Genomic DNA, 23,126 nt, shown 5'->3' on the forward strand with positions numbered 1-23,126 from the left:
ATTCCTGGGATTTCCATACTCTATTGTAACTGTTTACGTGCTTGTCTCCCCCACTGGACAATGAGCAAATCATGCGCCAGAACTAAGTCTTATGTATTTTTTTCCTCAGCACCTAACTAATTGCCTGACCCAAGTTATATGCCAATTAAAACTTATTTAATGTTTAATGATCTAATGAGTAAATCAATGAAGATCATTGAAGAGTTGACTTTTAACTTAACATGGATTTCATCCAGATGTTATATCTACATTCTGTGTTAAACAGAAAGCAGCACTAACTCCTTGGATGAACCTGTGCAAACTTGTTTAAAGGAATACATATGCTAATAGAACAGCCTATAAAAATCCTCACTATTAAACTGCTCGAGAATGAAAGACTGCTGGTAGCCTTTTACTCAAAACAACAAAACAAAATTAAAAAACTAAACCCTTTTATTTCATTTGAAGAAAAGTAATTTTCTTTGCAAAACATCATAAAGTTATGTTTATTGATGTATCTGGGAACTTTTCAAATGATCTTGACAATGACCATAACACACCTTCCAAGAGGAGAGCATGAAACAGATGCACTTCCTCTGACAATGAAACACATACAGGTACTTACAAATTAAATATACAAACAAGAGTTAACCTTGAAAACAAGTGCATTTTTCATCACATCATACTCTCAGATTATAATTCCTGTATTCCTAATTTGGCCATTTCACAGTTTTGCTACACACAAAAATTACACATATATTTCCAGGTTAATACCACCTCTGAGATAAACCAGAAGTGAAAAAATGGGGCTGCTGCTAAGCTGAAAATAAGGCAAATACTCTGATCTTTGGAAGGGATGGCTGAATGGGGGTCTCAGGCTATTCAGATGTAGCCGGCTGTCCAGCTCAGAGTCTGAGTGTGTCAGGTACACCACAGATGCTGAAACCCCTCTGATGCCCCCATGAAAAAACTTTCATCTTTTACCCAAGGTGAAAGTTCTTCCCTGCAGGCTGGGTCTACAGTCTCTTGCTTAGTTTAACAGCTGCAGCTGTATTTTCCCCACTTTTCCCTTTTGGTCACAGTGTTGATAACCTTTGTAAACATTATGTACAATTAAAGTGCTTGCTGATGCCCCATCTGAGCCATATCCTGCTCCAGATTGAAAGTGCATCTCTCAGGAACCTCAATAAGGTCTTACTGTCTCCACCAAGGGCAGACTATGGCTTTAACATGTAAGGTCATTGCCACTGCTCTCAGCTGAGGCTGAGTCCCGGGCGAGCTTGTCCCTGTGCTGAATGCCCGGCTGTGTCACAGCCATGCTTCGTAAACCCGCTCTCTGGGAAGTCATACATCCCTGTCTTCCAAAAACCATAAATCCCTCCCCACCAAAGAATCCGTTATTTTGATAAACCTACAAAATGGAGGTTCCAAAAACTGAAACAACATTTTGTAGCCCACTCCAAATTTTCATGCCTACTGACACCCCTACCTCAACACACAAGAAACTGGACTTCAAAGGGTAAAAAGAATTTTTTCTTCTCTAGGGTGTAGACCATAGTCACATCTTGCCTTTCGTTGACTTATTTACAGCTTCGCCTCTTCACACAAGGTGGTGAGCATTTTCCCAGAGGGTGGCTGGGGAAGGACCCTCCAAACGCCTCACCTAGTTATATTTTCTACCACCTTTTTCAGAGGAGCATCTATAATTCAGGCTATACTTGTATCAGTTGGCAAAGGAAAGAATTAAACAGGGGCAATTGTGATGCAAAATAAACACATCAGGTTCCACTAGAAATAAAGAGGGTAAGAAAATGTAAGAATACCTATCACATAATTGTAAACTGTGTTGTTTCTACTGAATTTAAAGACCCAGAGGTCTCAAGACCGCCTTAAAAAATTAGGGACACCAGGTACAAACAATGGAACAATTACTATCATTGCTTTAAGACTTTTAACATTGTTTACAATATATGAAATTGTAGTTGCTATTATACTCAAAATGAAAAATCCCACCGAACTGGTTCATGACTACAGAGTGACAACACATTATTAAGATCGATCGAATAGTTTTGAAAATACATTTAGATGTTTTATTATGGGACATAGCTTTTAAGGATATAACTTGTAAGAGTTTTTTGATCATGGTTCTTTGCCAGAAAATGTGATATATTCCTGAGTTTACCAGAGAGGTTAACACACTGTCACAGGCTGGATTCCATGTTAGTTCTGCAAGAACTGCTGTGCCAGTTTCTATACGTAAGAGGCCTTATAAAAATCTTGTGAAAAAAAATCCGAAATACCGGTGTTCTGAAAATGATGAAAATCCAAGGGTCCACAATGGAGATCACAGAGAGAAAGCGTAAGGCTCGGAGGTCTTCAATTTCTTCAGCAGTTCCATTTTCCTCATGAACAGCTTTAAAAGCTCCATAGTAAGCACGATACTGTTTTAAAGACAAACATTCAATTAGGATAGTGGAAGGTCGATGGCAAATTCACTTACTTCACTTAGGAAACATTACTTTTCCTTAAGAGTATGGCAGCTTGGCTTGGAGTATTCATTTGGGTAAATTTATAAGCAGCTAAGGCCACCACAGTGGATGGGTGCACGTGAGAAGCCAGGGAGGTGCAGGGCCGACCTGGGAGGCTCAGTGGAAGCCAGGTCCCCCTGGGAGCCCCTGGCTAAGTCCCTGGAGCTGGTCTACCCATTGTGAGTGTGGCAGGGCGAGTTGCCTGCTCCCTGCCTGGCGGTGTAGAGGAATGGCTGAAGTGGGACAAATCTAGTCTACTGAGTCGTTTACAGAGTCACCTCATTCCGTAGATACTGATTCTCTTCCCTTTTTCCTCTGCCTCCTTCCTATCCTCGATTCCTAGTTAGCCCAGAAATAAGTCACACTTGTGAAATGGCACATGTGTGGAGACACCAGTGAAACAGAAACTTGTGTTTTCTTTCTCTGATTTTTTTTTTTATTGAAGTATAGCTGATTTGCACTGTTTTAGGTGTACAGCATATATATATGTATATACATATAAATGTATTTTTTTTCTTTTTCAGATTCTTTTCCAATATAGGTTATTACAAGATATACAGTTCCCTGTGCTATACAGTAGGTCCTTGTCTATCTATTTTATATATAGCAGTGTGTATCTGTTAATCTCCAATCCCTTATTTATCCCTGCCCCCGATTTCTCCTTTGATAACCATAAGTTTGTTTTCTATGTCTGTGAGTCCATCTGAAACAGAAACGTTTAATCAACGTGAAGAGACAGGACGTGTTCCAGTGGAAAGACAGGAGACAACTTGTGTAAATTACTCATTTTTAGCACAGATGCTTATCATTCTGTGGTTGTCATCCTCTTTTCAGACTAGGAAGAAAAAAGAAACATACACAGAGCGATAAGCCTACTTACCTGTGCCCAGCCACTCCTGTATTGTCTCGCTCTTCCTTGAGCTCTCTGGCCTCTTGGGAGCCCTGCAAACTGCTTCATCCCTTTCCTGCCATTCAGCTGACACTGCTGTCTAGACCAGCACTACAACTGTCTCCCACTCGGCTGGAGGGCAGCCACTTTTTCTCAGTGCTCTTACATCACCCATGCTCTTACATCGCCCATGCTTCTAAATCCATAATGAGACAAAATGGACTCTAATGGTCCAGAAAATAGGCAAACTCAACAGTAATGGGAAGGGATATGAATAAGTACACAGACCAGACCCATTCAATGCAATCAGGGATATGAGAAGATGTATGTTCCCGTAACTGTTTCCTTACCTTTTTATTCTCTTTTCTGTAGGCTCAGATACTCCCATCTAGTGCACTTAGGAAGACAGAGTTTATCTGGAAACCCTCTCGCATCATCACTGCTTAATAACACTCAGAGTAATAATAATGGCTAACGTCCACACAGAGCTTCATATTCTCAGGCACCGTTCTAAGTGTTTAAAAAGTTTGTTTCATCCTTACGAACGTCCTGTGAAGTAAGTATGTTCATTATCTCCATTTTACAGATGTGGAAATTGATTACATGCCCAAATCCTACTTTCTTTCCAGGATGACCTAAAATATTACCCCCATCATGAAGCCTCTGGTGATGGTTAAGGTGGTGGTTAAGCTCATCAGCTTTAGAGTCTGACCATCCAGGTTAGATAGAATCGCCTTACTGGCTGTGTTACTTCAGACAAGTTACTCTGTTTCCTCATGTATACAATGGGGATAATTGCACATATCTTTCAGGATTGTTATGAAATTTGCATGAGATAGTATGAATACAACCTTGAGAACAGGTCCTTGCATTAAGAATAATTCAATAATTAGCTAGTATTATTATTTTATCAATTAAGAGTCAATCCTTTCCTTATTTATTTATTTATTTATTTTATTTTTTTGTGTGGTATGTGGACCTCTCACTGTTGTGGCCTCTTCCGTTGCGGAGCACAGGCTCCAGACGCGCAGGCTCAGCGGCCATGGCTCACGGGCCCAGCCGCTCCGCGGCATGTGGGATCCTCCCGGACCGGGGCACGAACCCGTGTCCCCTGCATCGGCAGGCGGATTCTCAACCACTGCTCCACCACGGAAGCCCAATCCTTTCCTTTTCTAACTCCTCTCTGGCCCTAGTCACTCCCTCTCACCCCCAAGTATTATAGCTCTGTGGGCAGATGTGATGTTTTTCTCATTTTATATCCCCACAATGAATTACAGTGCCTGGAATGTTGTAGGTTCCAGATCTGAGATGAATGAATAAATGGATGACAACAGGCTACACACTTGAGTTGACTGAAAAAGCAACCACTTTGTATGACTTTATATTTGCTCCTTTCTCCTCAAAGTGGAGGGCAGCAAGATATAATTCTTACTATGTGAGAATGCTTGATTAGTTTGGATCTGGGTAACTGAATGATGTTTATATAATTAAGACAAATTTTATTTCTATACACTATTTATCCGTATCAATTCTATTGCATATTATTAGGTTATTTGTACTTTCAAGTCACTTGACTTGTATTAGAAATGTAATATTCTACAAATGGCCTTTTATTTTTTTTTGAGTTTACTAAAAATATGACAAATTTATTCCCTTGTGACAGTGATCAAAGTACATATTCTATTAATTCTCACAAGACATCCGTTTGAACACAATCCAGACTTTCGAAAAAATCCTCTGATGATCAATGGTATTCCCTACAAGATACTTTATAAACTGCTCCTCTAACAGAGGGCTTAAGTACGGAATACCCTCAGAATATACAACTGGCTTGTTCAACACGTGCAGGTCATTACACAAACAGAACTGGTGTGAGAAGAGCGCCCTCTGCTGAAATTAGGGGTCCACAAAAAAATGTTGCTGTTGCCTGTTCTCTGGCGACAGCTTGGTTGGACATCCCTGCTTAGGACAGCAACATTGATTCCAACGCCCTCTCACATTCAGTTCATCCATCACCACACCCTAGACCTCACCCTCTGCTCTAGCTCTTTAAATCTACTTCTGACCCTTTTCCCTGGGCCAGTCTCTTGCTACCATCCCTTACACAACTTTAACAGCCTCCTTTGGATGGAGCATCCCACCCATTCTTTCTGCTCAACAAAATGAAACACACACACACACACACACACGAGTTATCTCAATGCATGCAGGAGGTCCTCTAACCACTTCTCTGACTCCATGGATTCTGATATATGCGATTACTCAAGCTTGTGCATACCTTTACCTGGCTTCTAAACCTCTCAACTACTACGTTGAATCTATTCGTGAAAACTCTCTTTCAGCCATTCCTGCTCTCCGACCAACCTCCAAAAACACTGTGGTTTTCTAAGGTAAAAATAATTTTGATGAAAATACTTTGTATACATTAAAGAACATGCTGCAAACTGCCACTAAAGCTCCTCCCATATTCTCTATACTTTCTTTTAACCGTATCAAATTGGAAATTTGAGAATTCAATCTAAACATCTTGCTCTAATCCAGCATTATAACAAAGTTAATTTAAAAATCATATTCCAACAAACTTTTCACCGGCTTAATGAAATACAATATTTATGTGATGAGCAAGATTTTTTTTTTAAGTTTACCCACCTTCACATACAGCCTTATTTTTTCCAATCACTAAATCCTTTCCTTAGAAAAGTGATTTTCAAAGAATGGGGGTCTTTAATACTCTTTCAGTGTGTCTATGTGGTCTAAACTATTTTCATAAAAAGATGTTACTTGTCTTTTTTCACTTTCATCTTCTCATAAGTGGACAGTGAGTTTCACAGAAGCTGCCTGATGTGTAATGAATGACATCATCACTCCCATGGCTAATGGAATATGTGCTGTGTACTCTTGCATTTTCTAGACCTTTCTAAGGTAATAGGGTATACATATGTGCATTTTCAGAGATTGTTCTCAGTGCTTCTGTGCTCTTAACATGCTTTTTCTCATGTTACCTACTAATATTACTACATTTTATTATCATTCATTAAATAATTTTGAAATCTCAAACTTCTTTCACCTATGCAAAAACATAAGCAATAAGTACATTGTAACTTGTTTTACAATAATATCTAAAATTTTTCTTATTTTTAATTTCTAATATTGTAAATACTAATTGATATAATCCACATAAATAAAACACCTTTGGGTCCTTAATAATTTTTAAGAGTGAAAAGAGGGTCCTTAGACTAGAACAAGTTTGAGAACCACTGCCTTAAAATATTATACTATCGGGCTTCCCTGGTGGCGCAGTGATTGAGAATCCGCCTGCCGATGCAGGGGACACGGGTTCGTGCCCCGGTCCGGGAGGATCCCACATGCCGCGGAGCAGCTGGGCCCGTGAGCCATGGCCGCTGAGCCTGCGCATCCGGAGCCTGTGCTCCGCAACGGGAGAGGCCACAACAGTGAGAGGCCCGCGTACCACTAAAAAAAAAAATATTATACTATCTTCAGAGGTCATATTTCTTAATTAATTTTCTATGTCTAGCAGGCAATTATAATAAATGGAAGTTATAATTAGTAATAATGATTAGTAATACTAATTTTTGAGGCCACCAGGCACCTGGTTAGTGTGTATGTATGTGTGTGAATATATATATATATATATATATATATATATATATAAAACACTTCAAATCTTCATAACTATCTTACAGAGCAAGAATAGTTATCCTCATCATAGATGAGGAAACTGAGGTTAGAAAGGATAAGTAAGCACTTTTATAGTTAGTAAGTGATGAGACTTGATTCAAACCCATGCTAAAGCCCTTATCCTTTCTAGAAATGATACTTCCTGTGAAGAATGCTGTCTGCATGCATGTCTTTGAAACTTTACAAGTTTTTTAGAAAATCATTTTCAAATCCATTATTTCCTTCAATCCTCACAAGCCCCTATGAGTTATTCAAATCTCCTTAGAGAGTCGTCAAATGCAATGTTCTTTCCAATGCTTTCTGTATTATTCTTACTAAAACATTCAAACTCAGGACATAATGTCCAGGCATTTGGCTAATTTCTGCTTTTATCACAGCACAGGTAAGTAAGGCTCTTATTTTAGAGCAAGGATCTGAAAACATATTCTGTAAAGGGCTGAAGAGCAAACATTTTAGGTTTTATGAGCCAAGAGGCAAATAGTGAATATTTAGTAGGTACTTACTAACAAGAGAGAAAACACATTTCTACAATTTTAATTGATGAAATTAAAAATGTAATAATAATAGTAATAATAATTGAGTCAATTTTTGGTAATACATGTCTACTAAGGAGAAGAGTGAATCTTTTTCTTGAAATCATATTTGACTTAGCTGGGGCTCAGAGTTCATGTGCCCTAGCATCAAATTTATGGCAAATGTTTACTTATACAAACTATTCTTAACTCCAGGGCTGCACTAAAACAGTGGGCAGGATGTATTTGGCCTGTGGGCTGTGATTGCTAAGTCTTGCTTTAGAGTGTGGTTCTCAGAATGTGATTCCCACATCAGCAGGTGAAGAAGAGGCTGCTGAATTCTTCAAAAACATCTGCATCAGAAACTCTGGAGAACGGGGCCCAGCCAGCTCTGCTTTTAAAAGCACTGCTGATGAGTCTGAGTGTGCTAAAGTTTGAAAACCACTGCTAAATATCTATACCTATATCTCTATCTCTCTGTTTATATAGATATAGATTTATTTATTTATCTTGGGGAGTTCTGATCCTAACCCAGAGACCTCTTTGCCCAACACATTAAGGCCTTCATTTAAGGGAAAAACCACACTATTTTTCACTTTCATCCACCCTTGAAAGTAATGTCCAAAACTGCTACACTGCCAGAGAAACTTAACTTTCCTATTCACATAAGTCTCAGGACTCCAATGACACGGAATTGGCAACGAATTTATTTAAGTGTTGTTCATGTTGAACAAGTACACTGTGGGGTCTGGAGAGGGAGAGGAGCAAGGCTGAAAAGGGTTTCTCAAGCCTCAGCCACTCCTGGGTGTCTTGGCCGGGGTCACAAGAGGAAATACCTGCAAAACAACCAAGTAATTCAATCTGCACCACCACCCCCATTAGTGATTGAAACCCAAGATAATGGCTTTCATGTCACCTCGCTTGCCAAGATAGAAACAAAACCTGTTGAGACAGGTTATCAGAACGACACCACCAGCGGAAACGTTCCTACATATCTGCTAATCCAAACAGCCTCTCCGCCTCTGCCGCCACCATCCCCCGCAGCTGCAGCACCAGAAACGGCATCCGCCACTCCTCAAAGTTTACGCACGAGTTAAACAAAACCTAAACCTATGCTTTTAGTCACTCACATGTGCAAATCACTTTGGCAGGAGCACACCTTCCCTTATTCCCTTTCCACCGCAACACCGGGGAGAACTCCCAGATGCCATTTGCCCATTTCTGATGCCACTAAAATCATGGGCAGGTGTAACGAAATAAAACCTCGCGTAGCCATCGAGAAGTGGTAAAGGACTCGTATCGCCAAGGAGGAACCAAGGTCTGCTTCTCAAAGTCCTGAGATGCATAAATAACCCTGAGACCTTCCCAGAGGAAAGCAGGGAGGAGGGGGTTCTGCTAACTGGAGAGGTTCTGCGGGTCTAAGGGGACACCATCCGGCTCCGGCTTTCCCTACCTTTCTGTGGCTTTACCTCTTTTGGCTCAACAAATTGGGTTCTATCTCCTGGGGGCTGTGGAGGGAACCTGATCCGGGGAATGCAGCAACAAACCCTCCTGGCTCAGGGCGCAGCCCCTCTTGCACCGCGTCCAATGCGCCCCACCCTTCCCTCCCAGCAACTGCGGCCCGACACGCTTCAGTCTCCCGCAGCCTTAGCCCCAAGCGACTCACAATTAAAGGCAGGGAGCACATGGTGAAGAGCACAGTCATGAGGGCTAACAGCAGGAGGTGATCCAGCTCCTCCAGGGGCTGCGGAGTCTCTACCCTCTCGCCGGCGGCCAGCTCCGCTCGTTCCCTGGGGCCAGAGCGCGGGAGCCGCCGCAGCCGCATCGCGTAGAGGTTGCGCATGGCGCTCAGGTTGCACAGCACGATGGCGAGGACCAGCAGCAGCATGAGGCTGGCGTAGAGCACTGAGTAGCTCAGCACCGAAAGCGAGCGCTCCTCGTGGACCATTTGGATGAAGCACCAGGTGCCGGGGCAGTACTGCACGAACTTCCCGAAGCCCGCGAAGGGCAGCGAGCAGAAAGCGAGGCAGAAGGCGCCTACGACAGGCACCACCAGTGCGCCCCGGCGCGGGGTGATGTACCGTCGGTAGAAGAAGGGATGCCCCAGGGAGAGCCAGCACTCCAGGGCCATGGCCAGCAGCTGCAGCGTCGAGGCAAGCCCGAAGAAGGACATGAAGAAGGCGAAGGCTTGGCACAGCGAGCTGCCGGATGCGGGCACCAGGCCCCTCAGGCTCCGGTTCTGCGCGTAGGCGGACAGCACGAAGGGGCTCACGAGGGACTTGCCCAGCAGGTCGGTGACCGTCAGGCCGCACACCAGCACGTAGAAGACGGAGGGCGGCGGGCGCGGCAAGCGCCGCGGGCACGACCGCAACCCCGAGCGCGCCAGCAGCCCCAGGGCTAGAAGGTTGCCCAGGAGGCCCGTGCTGAACAGCACCCCGCCCATCGTCGCTGAGTTTCCCTTCTCCACCGACGTGGTGTTGCAGCAGCTGTAGGACAGCGGCCTCATGGCGGGAGGCGCGGCGAGCCAGAGCGGAGGCTGCCGGAGGGCTGGGGCCAAGGCGTCTGGGTGTAGAGGAGGCCCCCGGCCGCCCCGTGCGCCGCCGGAGAGGCTGCGCCACCAAGGAAGCTCCGCGGATGGCGGTGTGTTCCCACCGCAGGTGCCTTTTATCTCAACTCTCGGGTCACACCCCGCCCCTCAGGGCGGGACGCACGGCCTGGTGCGCACCCAGCGCTGGCTTCGCAGAGACCCCCGCAGAGTGAAGAGCTCCGCCCCGACGCGCCGGGTCCTGAGGAGAGACAGATCCTCAAGCCCAGAGTCGGAAGAAGGGAGGGAGGAAGGAAGGAAGGAGGAAAGTAGGCAGACTCCCAGCATCCAAGACCAGTCCTTCCTGCGAGGCAAGAGAACTACTGAAATGGAGGGGAAATTAAGCTGCAGCCACTGGGAGGAGAGGGGCCCGAGGAGGAGGTGGTGGCGTGGTGGGACCCTGGCGGTGGCCGAGAAAAACTCTGAAGTCCAGCGCTGCTGGGAGGCTGAGAAAGCACTACCACTAGTTTTCGCATTAGTGCTTTAAGTAGGGGAAAAGGTAACCAACCTTCGCATAACACCTAAGCCTTAGCTCCATTCTCTTCTAGATCCTGAAACAGGAACAATGAGCTTCATTGCCTCGGTGAGGAAACTGAGATCTTGGAAGGTTAAGTCATTTCCCAAGGTGACGGAGCTAGTACTTGAGCTGGACCTAGAATCCGGATCTTCTATTTATAAAGTCCATCTGTTTTGCTTCCATGGCTTCTCCTCTCAAGATTTCAGGCAAGTGGCTCCAGGGAAAACCAAGAGGAGATGTTGGGTAGCATGAATCACGGTGGTTGTGTAAACATGGTGGGAGGAGGATGGTTAAGAGTGCTGATGATATCAGACCCGGGTTTAGGTCCTGGTTCTGTTACTCGCTGTGTGACCCTGAGAGACTCGCTTTACTTCGCAAGAAGTAACATCTAACCAGCTTGTTTGGCTCTTTTGAAACATAGGGATAACACATGTAAGGTGCAAACACATAGGAAGCGCTAAGTACATACATTTGTCAGGATTCTTCCATGTTTTAGGAAGGCTGTTTTAGTAGCTAATGTTTAACTGCAATTTTGAGCATGGATTTTGAAACCAGAAAATAGGAGACTTAGTTTGCAGCTTTTTCACTCTGGTTTGTGACTACTAGAAGACATTTCTGCCCTTCTGGCCTTTCACTTGGCTGCATGATAGAGTGGAGGGAGTTAATTGTGCTTAGTGTGACTTATTTCTTTAATTAACACTTGACACCCTGGGAAAGAAACTGGCTTGAATGTGGAATTTCAGGTGGATGACCAGGACCCTATTACATAAGCAAGTAGATGATGCCTTGGCTTGAAGAAACTCATTTTGTGGCTCAGTGCCTGTTCTGGTGGACAGACTCAGGGAGAGAGTAAGACCGGGCTTTAGATGTAAAAGCCTAAAGGGTAGCCGGAGAGGCTGCTTTCAGATTGAAAGCCTGGCCAGTAATTCAGGTCTTGGGGTGGAGACAGAGTCACAGCTTTGGAATTAGATCTTTCTGAACTCCACCACTAGCTGTTGACCCACAGCTAGTGGTTAGTTTACTTAATCTCTCTGAGTCCTTATAAGGGTTTCCTTACAAATAGGATATGGGACTTATGCTGACCTTGTAGGGTTATTGTGAAGCTGAGAAAGCATAAGGCTTTTGGCATAGAGTAATAAAAATAGTGAGAGCTAACATTTATAAGGCCCTATTTATATATGCTGAACACTCTCTAATCCTTTTACATGTATTGACTCAATTAATAGAAGGTCTTCCGAGGGCTTAGTTCCCTTCTCCCTCTTGTTCCCACCACCTCTTATTCCCACCTCCGGCCCCTAACGAATAATGATGGACTTAGAGGAGCTCCATTTGAGTTGATGAAGAGGAAGAAGTAGCAAGCCCGATAACCAAAGGGCACAAAAATCTGATGAATCTGAGGTCTCCTCTCTAGACAGACAGCCACACGTATGCACAATTTATACCAATTTCATCGTGTTCACAGTTTTCTGAAGTCTTGCTATGCTGCCTGGAGGAGGCCCAATAGACTCTAGGTTAAGAATCTTCCTCTAATGACGTTTTATCGGGATGTTCTCTGAAGTGTACCAACTCCCATTTTTTGCAGTCTTATTTTTCTGTTCCAGCTGTCTTGACCTTCATACCCCTTCCAAGAACGTACACAACTTTTTAGAAACAACTCTCAAGTGGGACTGAAGGGGCAGCTGTCCATCCTTGACATGGTCTATATATGTCATGCTTCAAGGCTGATGGCTTTGAACGGATACAATTCAGGAAACCACATGCTTCTTTCCGGCCAATGTAGCTGGCCTTTACCATGGGGTTTCCAGTTGCTTTCCTGCCTGTTTGCTATGGTTCACCCTGCCCTATTCTCATGGTTAACTTTGGAGTCTCCTGTCCCTCCGCCTAAGAATTCTTATTGTACAACTTCATTGTTCAGCCCAGAAAAGTATCATTTGTTCATACATCAAATATTTTTTGAGCTCTTACTTTGTGCCAGGCATGGGAGTGAGGTGTGTGGGCCTTGAGGAACATACAGCAAAGAAGCGAAAGCAAATGTCATGTCATGTGACCATTACATGGTTATACACTTTTATATCAGTTTTCATAGTAACAAGGCTAAGGTTCCCCGCCCCCCGCCCCCTAGAGGGAAACTTCTAATGAAAATATCTTGGGCCCAGTTACATAGTAAAGTTATCTTAATTATCTGCAGGTTGCTTAATTGGGTTATAAGACAAATCATCTGGAAAAATATATATGTTATAACGTGAACAGACACATCTAAATATATAATTATATTATGATTTTTTAAATATAAAAACCATATATGCTCATGGATAAGAACTAGAAGTTGACATAAGCAAATAAAACATTAACTTAAACTTGAGAACGGATGGCTGAAAAATTTCTCCTTGGATTTGTGATATTTTCAGTATGGTATCTGTAATAATTATCTACAAATTTTTTAAACAGAAAACAAGTGTATGCTCATGGCCAGATTTTAGAAAGGGGAGAGTAGGAAAAAGAATAGGATTTCCTGAATCGATACTGACTGTTCTTATCCATCCCTTACTCCTACTGAACTCTAAGCAATATTTTGGGCTGGGGATTGTGAAGAGCAAAGAATAGAGAGGAGGAAAGCTAAAAAGTAAAGACAAACTTAGCTACCAATTTTGGAGCATCTGCTAGCGGCCGTGCTAGATACTCTTCACATGCAGGGCGTGAGGTGGTAGCACGGCAGTGTGGTGGTGATGGGAAGGGTCTTTACGGTCATACTGTGTGAATTCAGATCTCAGCTTTGCCCCCTTGCTAGCTCTGTACCCTTGAGCGACCTTCTAACCTTTCTAAACCTGTTTCCTTGTCTGTGGAAGTGGAGGGAGGAGGAGTACTTATACTGAACTCATACGGTAGTTATGTGCCTTAAATAGAAAATAATCTTCATGGAGAAATCATTCTCAACCTTGGCTGTACTTTATTTATTCATTTGTTTATTATTTTTAAATTGAAGTGTAGTTGATTTACAATGTTTCAGGTGTACAGCAAAGTGATTCCATTTATAGTTTTTTATATATATATATCAGATTCTTTTCCATTAGAGGTTATTACAAGATATCGAATATAGTTCCCTGTGTTATACAATAGGTCCTTGTTGTTTATCTATTTTATACATAGTTGTGTGTATCTGTTAATCCCAAATTCCTAATTTATCCCTCCTTCACCTCCCCTTTTTAACCATAAGTTTGTTTTCTATGTCTGTGAGTCTATTTCTGTTTTGTAAATATAAGTTCATTTGTATCATTTTTTTAGATTCCATGTATAAGTAATATCATATAATATTTGTCTTTCTCTGTCTGACTTACTTCACTTAGTATGGTAATCTCTAGGTCCATCCATGTTGCTGCAAACAGCATTATTTCATTCTTTATCAGGTCTGTGTAATATTCCATTGTATATATATATATATATATATATATATCACATCTTCTTTACCCATTCATCTGTCAATGGACACTTAGGTTGCTTCCATGTCTTGGCTATTGTATATAGTGCTGCTATGAATATTGGGGTGCATGTATCTTTCTGAATTAGAGTTTTCATCTTTTCTGGATATATGCCCAGGAGTGGGATTGCTGGATCATATCTACTTTTAGTTTTTTAAGGAGCCCCCATACTGTTTTCCGTAGTGGCTGAAATCCTTGGCTGCACTTTAGAATCACTTAGAAAGCTGTAAACATTTCTGATGATTCGACACCTTAAACCAATTATATCAGACTCTCTGGGAGTTCCCTCCAGGCTTCACTCCACTGTGCAGTTACAGTGAGAACCACTGGACTAGAATTTAAGCTTAGTGCTGTGACTTGCTCTGCATGGCTCTGTCAGTGATGTCAATGTTTCTATTCTTGTCAGTAGCACCCGAGAAGTCTTCTTTCTTTTTCTCCGATTTTTCAGATAAGGAAAGTGAGACTCAGGTTAATAACTTCTCCAAGTTTACCTAATTAGTAAGTGATGAGGCTGGAATGGCATCCAGATCTTTTGGATTCCCCAGGACTCTGCTTTGAAGGAAGAGAAGAGCAGAGAAGGCGAGGGTGGGAGAGAAAGGACGGACCCTGCGATTTCCTATATTTGCTCAGAGGTGGGGAGGCAGATCTCCCCCAGGGTCAGACAGCATGCCAGTTGCCTACATTTCTGCTGGTTGCATATGTCATGTGGCCAAGTCTGCACAAACATCATATTAGCATCTGTTGGCTAAACTTTGCAGGTGGTTTAGTAAACTCTTCATTTTGTCCCATTCTGATTTCTGCTTTTTTGGGTTCCCCAACCTCTCATCCATCAAGAAGTTTCATTTTGACATCTTTTGCTGCCAAAGCAAGTAATTAAATCCTCCAGAGATTCTGGGGAGTGGGTGTGTCCTGGCCGACCTCAGTGTCCACGTATAAATCAGGATCAGGATCTCTGTATGCTTGGATCTTGGAGAAAACGTCTTCTCAATTATAGCTTGGCTGTAGTTTAAACCCTAAGATCAGAATGAATTTCTGAAACTGCCTTTGGGTGATGACCTGGGAATAAATAAATGGTGGAATAATACATTTGTCAACCCAATTATAGGTTTGACGGTTCACTGATTACTGAGATTTTCTAGCAGTTTGCTTGTGGTTCTAAGGGATGTTGTTGGCAGGTGTGGCTGGTTTGTTCCCTGTGAAGCAGACTCTGAGATGGAGGCTAGTGTGAAGGATATTTATTAGGAGTGCTTTGGTGGTAACACCTGTGAGAGGGAAGGAACAGAAACAGGATTGGGCAGAGGGTGAAGTCAGGCTGTGATAGTTTCAGTAAAAGGCCCGAACCAACCTGACTGGTAGCTCAGAAGCTGAAAGGGGTCTTCGGAGTTGCCCCGAATTGGGGGTGAGGGCCTTATCACCTTGGGTGGGCCAGGCACTGGGGGCCCAGGGAAGGGCACATGACCTTGAGTGCAGCAATTCTTTTGAGACGAGGCAATAGCTAGAGGGGGCTGATAGTGAGGACTGTGTGCCAGTAGCCGGAAGAGCAAGCCCTTTAGTTTGGAGGGGGATCTGGGTGGTGCATTCAGCATCCACTACCAAGACGGTACTGGTGGGCATCTCAGCTGAGACCCAGGGGCAGTGGGCCCTTAAGCTCCACCTACACTTACCTCAGGTTTAAAGAAGCCTCCCTAAACCCCTTTTTGGTGACCTCAGGCAAGTTAGGCCAACACCTAGGTCACAGCATTCCAATGCTATTTTTTTATTCATACCTTTTGAAAATCTTGCTCTCCTCAGCATAGTCTTGGATTTTTATTTCAACATTCTTCTTCAGTTTCTTCCCAGAAGTTCCTTACCCTCATCCCTGAACCTAAGAAGCCCACTTTCTTGGGCTCGCTGAAAGCCCCATCACATTTAATGTATTATATTGTGTTGTGTGTTTGCACATTGGGGTGCGAATCTCTCAAGGGCAGGGGCTGTGTCTTATTTAACTTTCTCCCCCAGGTCCCAGCACATGCTGCTAGGCACATGGTAGGCTCTCCATAAATATTTACTAAATGAACGAATAACCATGATACTATTTTTCCTTGTCCTGGAAGACTCTATCCTGAGTCAGAAACAATTTTGATCTCTCATTCTAAGAAGCTAAGATATTCTTCTGTATCCAACTGCCAGGCAGAAAGCCCAGGTCAAACAAATTTAAGTTGTATGCTTATGTAAGTCTGGGTGTCAAAATTATTTTGTATACCTGTATGTGGCTCTGGAAAAAAATGGAGACTAGCTTTTGAAATCACTTGTTTCTCTGTGTCTGTGCTAATTTATATGAAAGATGAGTTACCTGAAATAACACACATTCTTAGCAGGAGAATGTTGAGAACAAACAAATGAAAAGTTGAAAACTTCCAACTTTAAGAATGAATTACTATTATTACTGTTAATAAGGTTGGAGAGAGAGGAGGAAAATGTATGTGGTTCAGACGTTTCTGTGATCACCCTGAATTTCAGTACAGATAAATGTCTTCCTATTAGAGAATAATCTGAGCTGAACGAAGGATAATTTATAGGCAGACCATTTTTAACTGCTGGTCAAGAGTAGACAGTAAATGTCATCTGTCAGTAACCATGGTAAAGAAATGCTGGGGAAGACTTTGATTTACAGTCTACAGAGAGAATTAAACTAACAGGGGAGTCATTAATCTGGGCAGTAAGACACGGTGATCCCCGTGTATCTTATAAACTCATCAGTACTTTTTTTGTACTTGGCAAAAAAGCATTATTGTTGACAACAACCAACATGACCCACATTTTGCAATTTTGGCTTTCTTGCAGGATTTAAAGTACAAAATCATAGTACATCTCATCTCATCTATTTCTTTATCTCAGTATTTTTCAAACTTCACTTTTCACAGCTGTAAAGGGGAACAAGTCTAATTGTGATTAGAAATGGTTCTTATTATGGCAGAATGCAAATTCATGCTTTATGACAACAATAAGAGAAAAAAACGTTGAGTAATAAACTTGTCATGGCAGACAGTAAAGAAGAAATGCTCATCTTTGGCTTAAAGGATTGAACGAGTAAGATTTTCTGCCCTAGAATGTACCCAGTCAGGGTGCAGTGACTACGGCCTGTTCCATTCATGCCTGATGGTTGGATTAGGGCCAAATCTATTACTGAATGGCTTACCTGTAACGGTAGGCCAGAGACTAGCTAGTTGCCCACTAAATCCATTTCCTCATCTTGGGCAGTCACATGTGCTACATTTTCTTGCCTCCTCTGCAGTTATGTCTCATCATATAGCTGAGTTCTGGCCTCCTACATGCTGTCCTTCATCCCCTTTCTCCATCTACTAGCTGAATGTAGAGTACTTTGAGGTCCTAGAAAAAGATGGAATACATGGAAGGGACCTGGGTCCCAGAATGACCATGTAGGAGTTTTTCTGCTGGCTAGGAACATACATTTTGAGTATTATGTGAACAAGAAAGTACTGTTGTCTAAGCTGATGAGAATTTAGAATTTATCTTTTACAGCAGCTGACATTAACCTAATGAATTCAAGCATGTAAGCTTTTGTTTCCTAAGGCCATCTCTACTACAAGAAAGGCTGGAAAATTTTGTCCTTTAGTTGGACATGTTACCACTTCAAATAAAATTGGAGTTGTGTTGGTAAGGAAAAGGGGAGAATGGGATATTTGGTGGTCAACCAACAGTCTCTGCCATGGTATGTAATAGTTCACATATTGCAGAATGAACGAAGAAAATGAAGACTAAGAAACGATCATTTAATTTGGCAAGTAAGAAGTCACTGATGACCTTTAAGAGCCCGAAGTAGAGCAATTATCAGATTGTAGAAGATGAAGGAGTGCATGGGTCATGAGTCATTGGAACCAGCAATTCGTTTTGGCTGTGAAAGGAAAGAAAGAAATTTAAAGAGACAGAGGGGGAAACAAAGCCTTTTTCAAGCTGGGGGAAAATTGTTCCTATTTTCAGAGCTGCCAAAGGAGAGAGTAAAGCTGCTGGAGAAGAGGAGATGATTGAGGGAGCAAGACTCAAAGATATTGGGATGGGAAATAGTGGTGAAGAAGTAAGCCCTAGAAAGATAAGATCTTCTCCCATGATGGGAGTTAAGAATCTGAAGGTGGTGTATATGGAGACAGAGATATTTTGAGATGAAAAGTAGGGTACAAGATAGAGCTGACCCCAGAGAGCCTCATTCATTCATTCACCAAATATCACTGGAAATAAAGCTGTGAACGTGAAAGATATGGTCCCTGCCTACGTGGAAGGAGGATAGATGACCATTGAGCAAAAACTTACAATTAAATAAGAAGAGTGAGATGAGGAGTTTGTCTGGAAAGTAAGGAATGTCAGGGGTATGAGGAATTTGGAGAAAGATGTAGGAGCCAACGTGGGGAAGGCCCTAAAGCACCACTAGGAAGTGATGGGGTGGTGGTCATGGTGATGGTGGTTGACAGACAAGAGTGAGAGCACAGCTGAAATTAGCATGAATTCATAGTGCATCCTTTAGCACAGTTCTTTACTTTCTCAGCATTCACATTCTGTGATCCCAAGGCAGGAAAGCAGAGGAAACACATGGGTCAGTCCAGGGAGTATTCTGTCTCCAATGTTAAGTGTAGTAAATTTTGGAATAATGGTCCAAATAAGTGAAAATTCTATACAATAACCTAGTTAAAAGCCATTAGTTTTATTATTTTTGCGTACGTTAGTTAAAGAGGAAAAAAACACTAGTAAGGATAAATTACACTTTAGAATTTAGTGAACATTAATTTTTATCATACATGAGTTAATTGGAGCACAACTTAAAAGTCCATTAAAGAATTCTTACCTCCTTGAGCTTGGTTTGGAAAAAGTTAATGATTTTAAATTGAATTCCCACTAATTACAGTAGTAGAGATGAACTGCTCACTATACCAGTTTCCTCTTTTCCCCAGGCACACAGCTAAATGACATCTCCCAGCCTCCCTTAAATTTGGATGTGGCTGGTGGCTGAGTTCTGGCCCATGAAGTGGAGGTGGAAGTGATGTATGCTACTTGCAGATTCACCTGTGAAAACTTAGCCATCCATGATCCTCCAGTTACTTTCTTCTTTTGCCTACTGGCTGAATGCAGAACATCCAATGGAGGACTCTGAGGCCCAGGGATTAAAGGAGCCAGGGTCCCTGAATTCCACATGGAAGGCTGCCCACTGAAAACCCAACTGAACTGTAAATGTGCAAAATAAACCACTGTGTCAGGCCTGTGAGATTCTGAGGCTTGTTGGTGATAGCACCTAGCTTCATCTAACTAATAAAATTATCAATCAGATGGGAAGTTGGATTACTTAATAATAATGCAGTTTTGTAGTCTGTAATACAGTCATCCCAGGTATCCACGGGGGATTGTTTTCAGGACCCCTGCAGATACCAAAATTTGAGGATGCTCAAGTCCCTTATATAAAATGGCACGTTACTTGCATATAACCTATGTACACCCTCCTTCATATTTTAAATCATCTCTAGATATCTTATAATACTTGATACAAATGTAAATCCTATATAAAATCCTATATAAATAGTTGTAAATACAGTGTAAATGCTATCTAAATAGTTGTTTGTACATGACAAATTCGAGTTTTGCTTTTTGGAACTTTCTGGGAAAGTTATTTTTTCCAAATACTTTCGATCATGGTTGATTGAATTCACAAATGGGGAACCTGCAGATACAAAGGGCCAACTGTATAGCAAGCCCTTCCCAACCTCAAATTTCTTTACACGAAATTTTAGTACAATTTACTTAATATCTGTCCTAAAATTATGAAAATGTTGGATAATGTATATGTGGATTTCAAGTCACTAATATTGAAGATGAATGGAAAAGTTGCTAAGAATAAAGGGAGGTGAAGTATCTGGCAAAGGCTGCGAAGAGGCCTTTGGAATGCAGCCATGGGAAAGTAATTAAGAATCTCAAGCAAAGCCCTCCTGGGTCTTGCATCTGCATTCCTGACACCACAGTGGAGAGACAGCTGAGCTTGCCTGACCAGCAATGTGCTGATGCATGCTGGAAGGAAGTTTTCAGGGGAGTGCCAAGTTTTTTAAATCCTAAGAACAGGGAAAGGAGTTTGAGAAATACTCCTGGGGGCCAACCTGGAATTCTATACCCAGTGAAAATATTCCTGAAATCAGAGACAAAACAAAGACACTTCTCAACGAAGAAAATCTAAGAGAATTCATTGCCAGAGAACTCACCCTAAAAGAAGTAATAAAGAGAATTCTTCAGGCATAAGGAAAGTGATCACAGACAGAAAAAACAGAAATGCAGTAAACACTTGGGTAAATCTAAATAAATACACACTATACAAACAACAATCGTAATGCCTTGTGTAGTTTAAACATATATAGAACTAAATGCATGACAACAATAGCACAAAAGGCATGAGGATAAAGAGTTAAAATGTTTTACGGTTTTAGCATCATCTAGGAAGTGGTAAAAGTATTAATATACACTATACAATAATAAGTCAATAATGCATGTCATACTCTCTAGAGTAACAGCTAAATAATAGTAAAAGAATAATTAATAACGAAGAAAATGCAATAACAAAATATTCATCTATTTCAAAAGAAGGGAAAAAAGAAGAAAAAATATAAAATATGAAAACAAATAGTGAGATGGTAGATACAAATTCAAATATATCATCAATAATATTAAATGTAAGTGAACCAAAGTCATTACAGACTTAATTTTGAAAAAAATTAAGCTGCTTCTCACTGGATAGACGCACACAGCACATAGTAGGTACAGTGGAACTAAACAAATTAGGAATTTATTTTGCATCATTTACAATGAATTTAAAAGTAAAATTTGTTTTGGAAACTACAGATAAATCAATCATCTCTTCTGCCTCTTGTTTTTCCAAATTAGGTCTTTCATGTTTTGAAACATTAACTGGCAGTGAAGAGATAAAATGAATGAGAGGACACTACACCAAAAAAGGGAAAGGACTTACATACAACTCTTTAAAAAATTGACTTCTATAGCTTTTGTGAAAGGCTGGTGCTTAAATATTGAATAAAAACCAGGTAACTAATAGTTTCAAGATATTGAAAAAAAAGAAATTAGAAGTTAGCACATCAATTCACATCAGTTAAATGAATATTAGTAAGGCTTTTGAATGTAGGTTCTGGGACTCATGGCTAGACAGAGACCATTTGGGAGCAATCTCACTGCAAATTTCTCAAACTTGGACTCCTATTCATAAGCCCAAAGATTAACAAGCTTATAAGAACTTTTAATTTTACATTTTTATTTAAATAATTTAAAACATTTATATAGATCTATTCTGGCTAGTCAGTGTGACCTAGTACTGTTCCCATATGTTTCTCTTCATAATCACATGGTCCCAAGGCCTTATGATGTCATGGCACAGTGTAAAAGAAATGTTTCACACTTGTTCCAATAAAGAAAAGCTGTGGAAGCATCCCTCTACCACATGGCACATAGTGATATAGGCCCACAGAATCCAATAGAACCTTCAAGGCAATAGTCAATTCCATATTCATATTTTGAATAGACATTTTTTGTACAATAGATCTTGCATACCAACTTTGCAAATTCAATCAGCAGTAAAAGCAGTAGTAAAAACCCAATGAAGACTTCACTGTTAAATTTGTATTTTAGGGTACACAAAAAAATGAGCCATCAAAATAATAGATCTGTGGCTTAAAATGAGTTCACTGTTAAAGGAAACAACAACAACAACAACAAGTACTGAAATAAAAGGTAATTACCTTAAAAAAATGGAAAAAACAAAACTTAATGATGATAATGGTTCATCACCTTGAAAACAAAGTTGTAGGGAGCTATAGCTGGGCTCCCTTCTCTATGGTCCAAATGAGAGCTTGGCAACAACCGTAGGAACGTCCCAAGCAAGCAACCACAAGCATTCATGCCTAGGATATCTTGTCTCAAGGGAATCCTTGATGTTCTAGGGAAGATCAAGATCAGCTGACGGGAGCACGCCCAGGCTCTTTGGGTCCTTAGGAGATTGAAGAAGGGTGAAACCTTGTTAACCCTGAGAGGTCAAGGAAACCGAGAAACAGAAATGTTTCCTCCTGGGAGCTGCTTTCTATAGAACAGCAGCAAACTATTTAAGGCATGTAGGTAAACTGAGTCTCTGACCAACTCCAAGAAAAAGAACAATAAACCTAGAGCCAAGCTTTCATGGAGAGGAAGAACAAGTAAAACAGGCTCTAACACACCAGAGGCACAGACGGGGAATGGTGATAAAAGCAAAAATAATAACAGCACTTAAGGAGATTTGGGTGTAGCTCAGAAAAGACTATCTGAAATGAAAAACATGAGTGTCAAACAAACACAACTGAGTAGGTGAAATGAAAGAGAAGTTGCTTGCTTTTGAGACAGAGATGCTTTCTTTGCCTGTGTGGTTGTTTATTCAAAAGTTCAGATTCTTTTGTGTGTTATGGTTGGAATTGATCACAGCCTCTTTCTGGACCCCATCATGGCCTGAGAGATTTGGTTTTGGACTCTAACAGTTCTCTGTGTCGACTCAGGTATATGTTTCAAACTTCTTTTGGTGGTCCTAGGATTTAAAAAAACTTGGCACTCCCCTGAAAACTTCCTTCCAGCATGCATCAGCACACTGCTGATCAGGCAAGCTCAGCTGTCTCTCCACTGTGGTGTCGGGAATGCAGGTGCAAGACGTAGGAGGGCTTTGATTGACGTTCTTTTACTTTCCCATGGCTGCATTCCAAAGGCCTCTTCCTATGCTCTGCCAGATACTTTACCTCCCTTTTCTCTTCACAACTTTTCCACTAATATTAACAGTCCTTAATATTGGTAATTTGCAATCTACATATATTGACCCCAAATTTTAGAGTTCTAGAATTTACGTTTGTGTTTTTTATACATTCCAGTCCTTTTGTGAAGTTCTC

The 23,126-nt window shown here is 41.5% G+C and overlaps 1 protein-coding gene across 5 annotated transcripts; it reads right to left on the bottom strand.

The window, feature by feature from the left end:
* Nucleotides 1–416: 416 nt before the first annotated feature.
* Nucleotides 417–10,920, bottom strand: PTGDR (prostaglandin D2 receptor). Of its 5 annotated transcripts, XM_067028472.1 has the most exons (3): nt 10,700–10,915; nt 9,274–10,393; nt 417–2,420 (listed from the first exon to the last, which is right to left on the bottom strand). In XM_067028472.1, exons 2-3 carry the CDS (start codon nt 10,111–10,113, stop codon nt 2,181–2,183), a joined length of 1,080 nt encoding a protein of 359 aa, XP_066884573.1. In that variant the 5' UTR covers nt 10,114–10,393; nt 10,700–10,915; the 3' UTR covers nt 417–2,180. The 5 variants fall into 5 exon arrangements, with proteins under 5 accessions (XP_066884573.1, XP_058913160.1, XP_058913159.1 ...); XM_059057177.2 differs by having other exon boundaries at nt 9,274–10,920; XM_059057176.2 differs by lacking the exon at nt 10,700–10,915 and having other exon boundaries at nt 2,236–2,420; nt 9,077–10,210.
* Between the last annotated feature and the right edge of the window lie 12,206 nt (nt 10,921–23,126).

The sequence above is a fragment of the Kogia breviceps genome, chromosome 3 (assembly GCF_026419965.1).
Source record: "Kogia breviceps isolate mKogBre1 chromosome 3, mKogBre1 haplotype 1, whole genome shotgun sequence".
Taxonomy (NCBI): Eukaryota; Metazoa; Chordata; class Mammalia; order Artiodactyla; family Physeteridae; genus Kogia; species Kogia breviceps.

Coding starts and splice junctions, on each gene's coding strand:
- PTGDR (XM_059057176.2), bottom strand. CDS start 10,113: ATGAGGCCGCTGTCCTACAGCTGCTGCAACACCACGTCGGTGGAGAAG. Junction 2,421..9,076: donor AATTTGTTGAGCCAAAAGAG/GTAAAGCCACAG, acceptor TCTTTAAAACAG/TATCGTGCTTACTATGGAGC.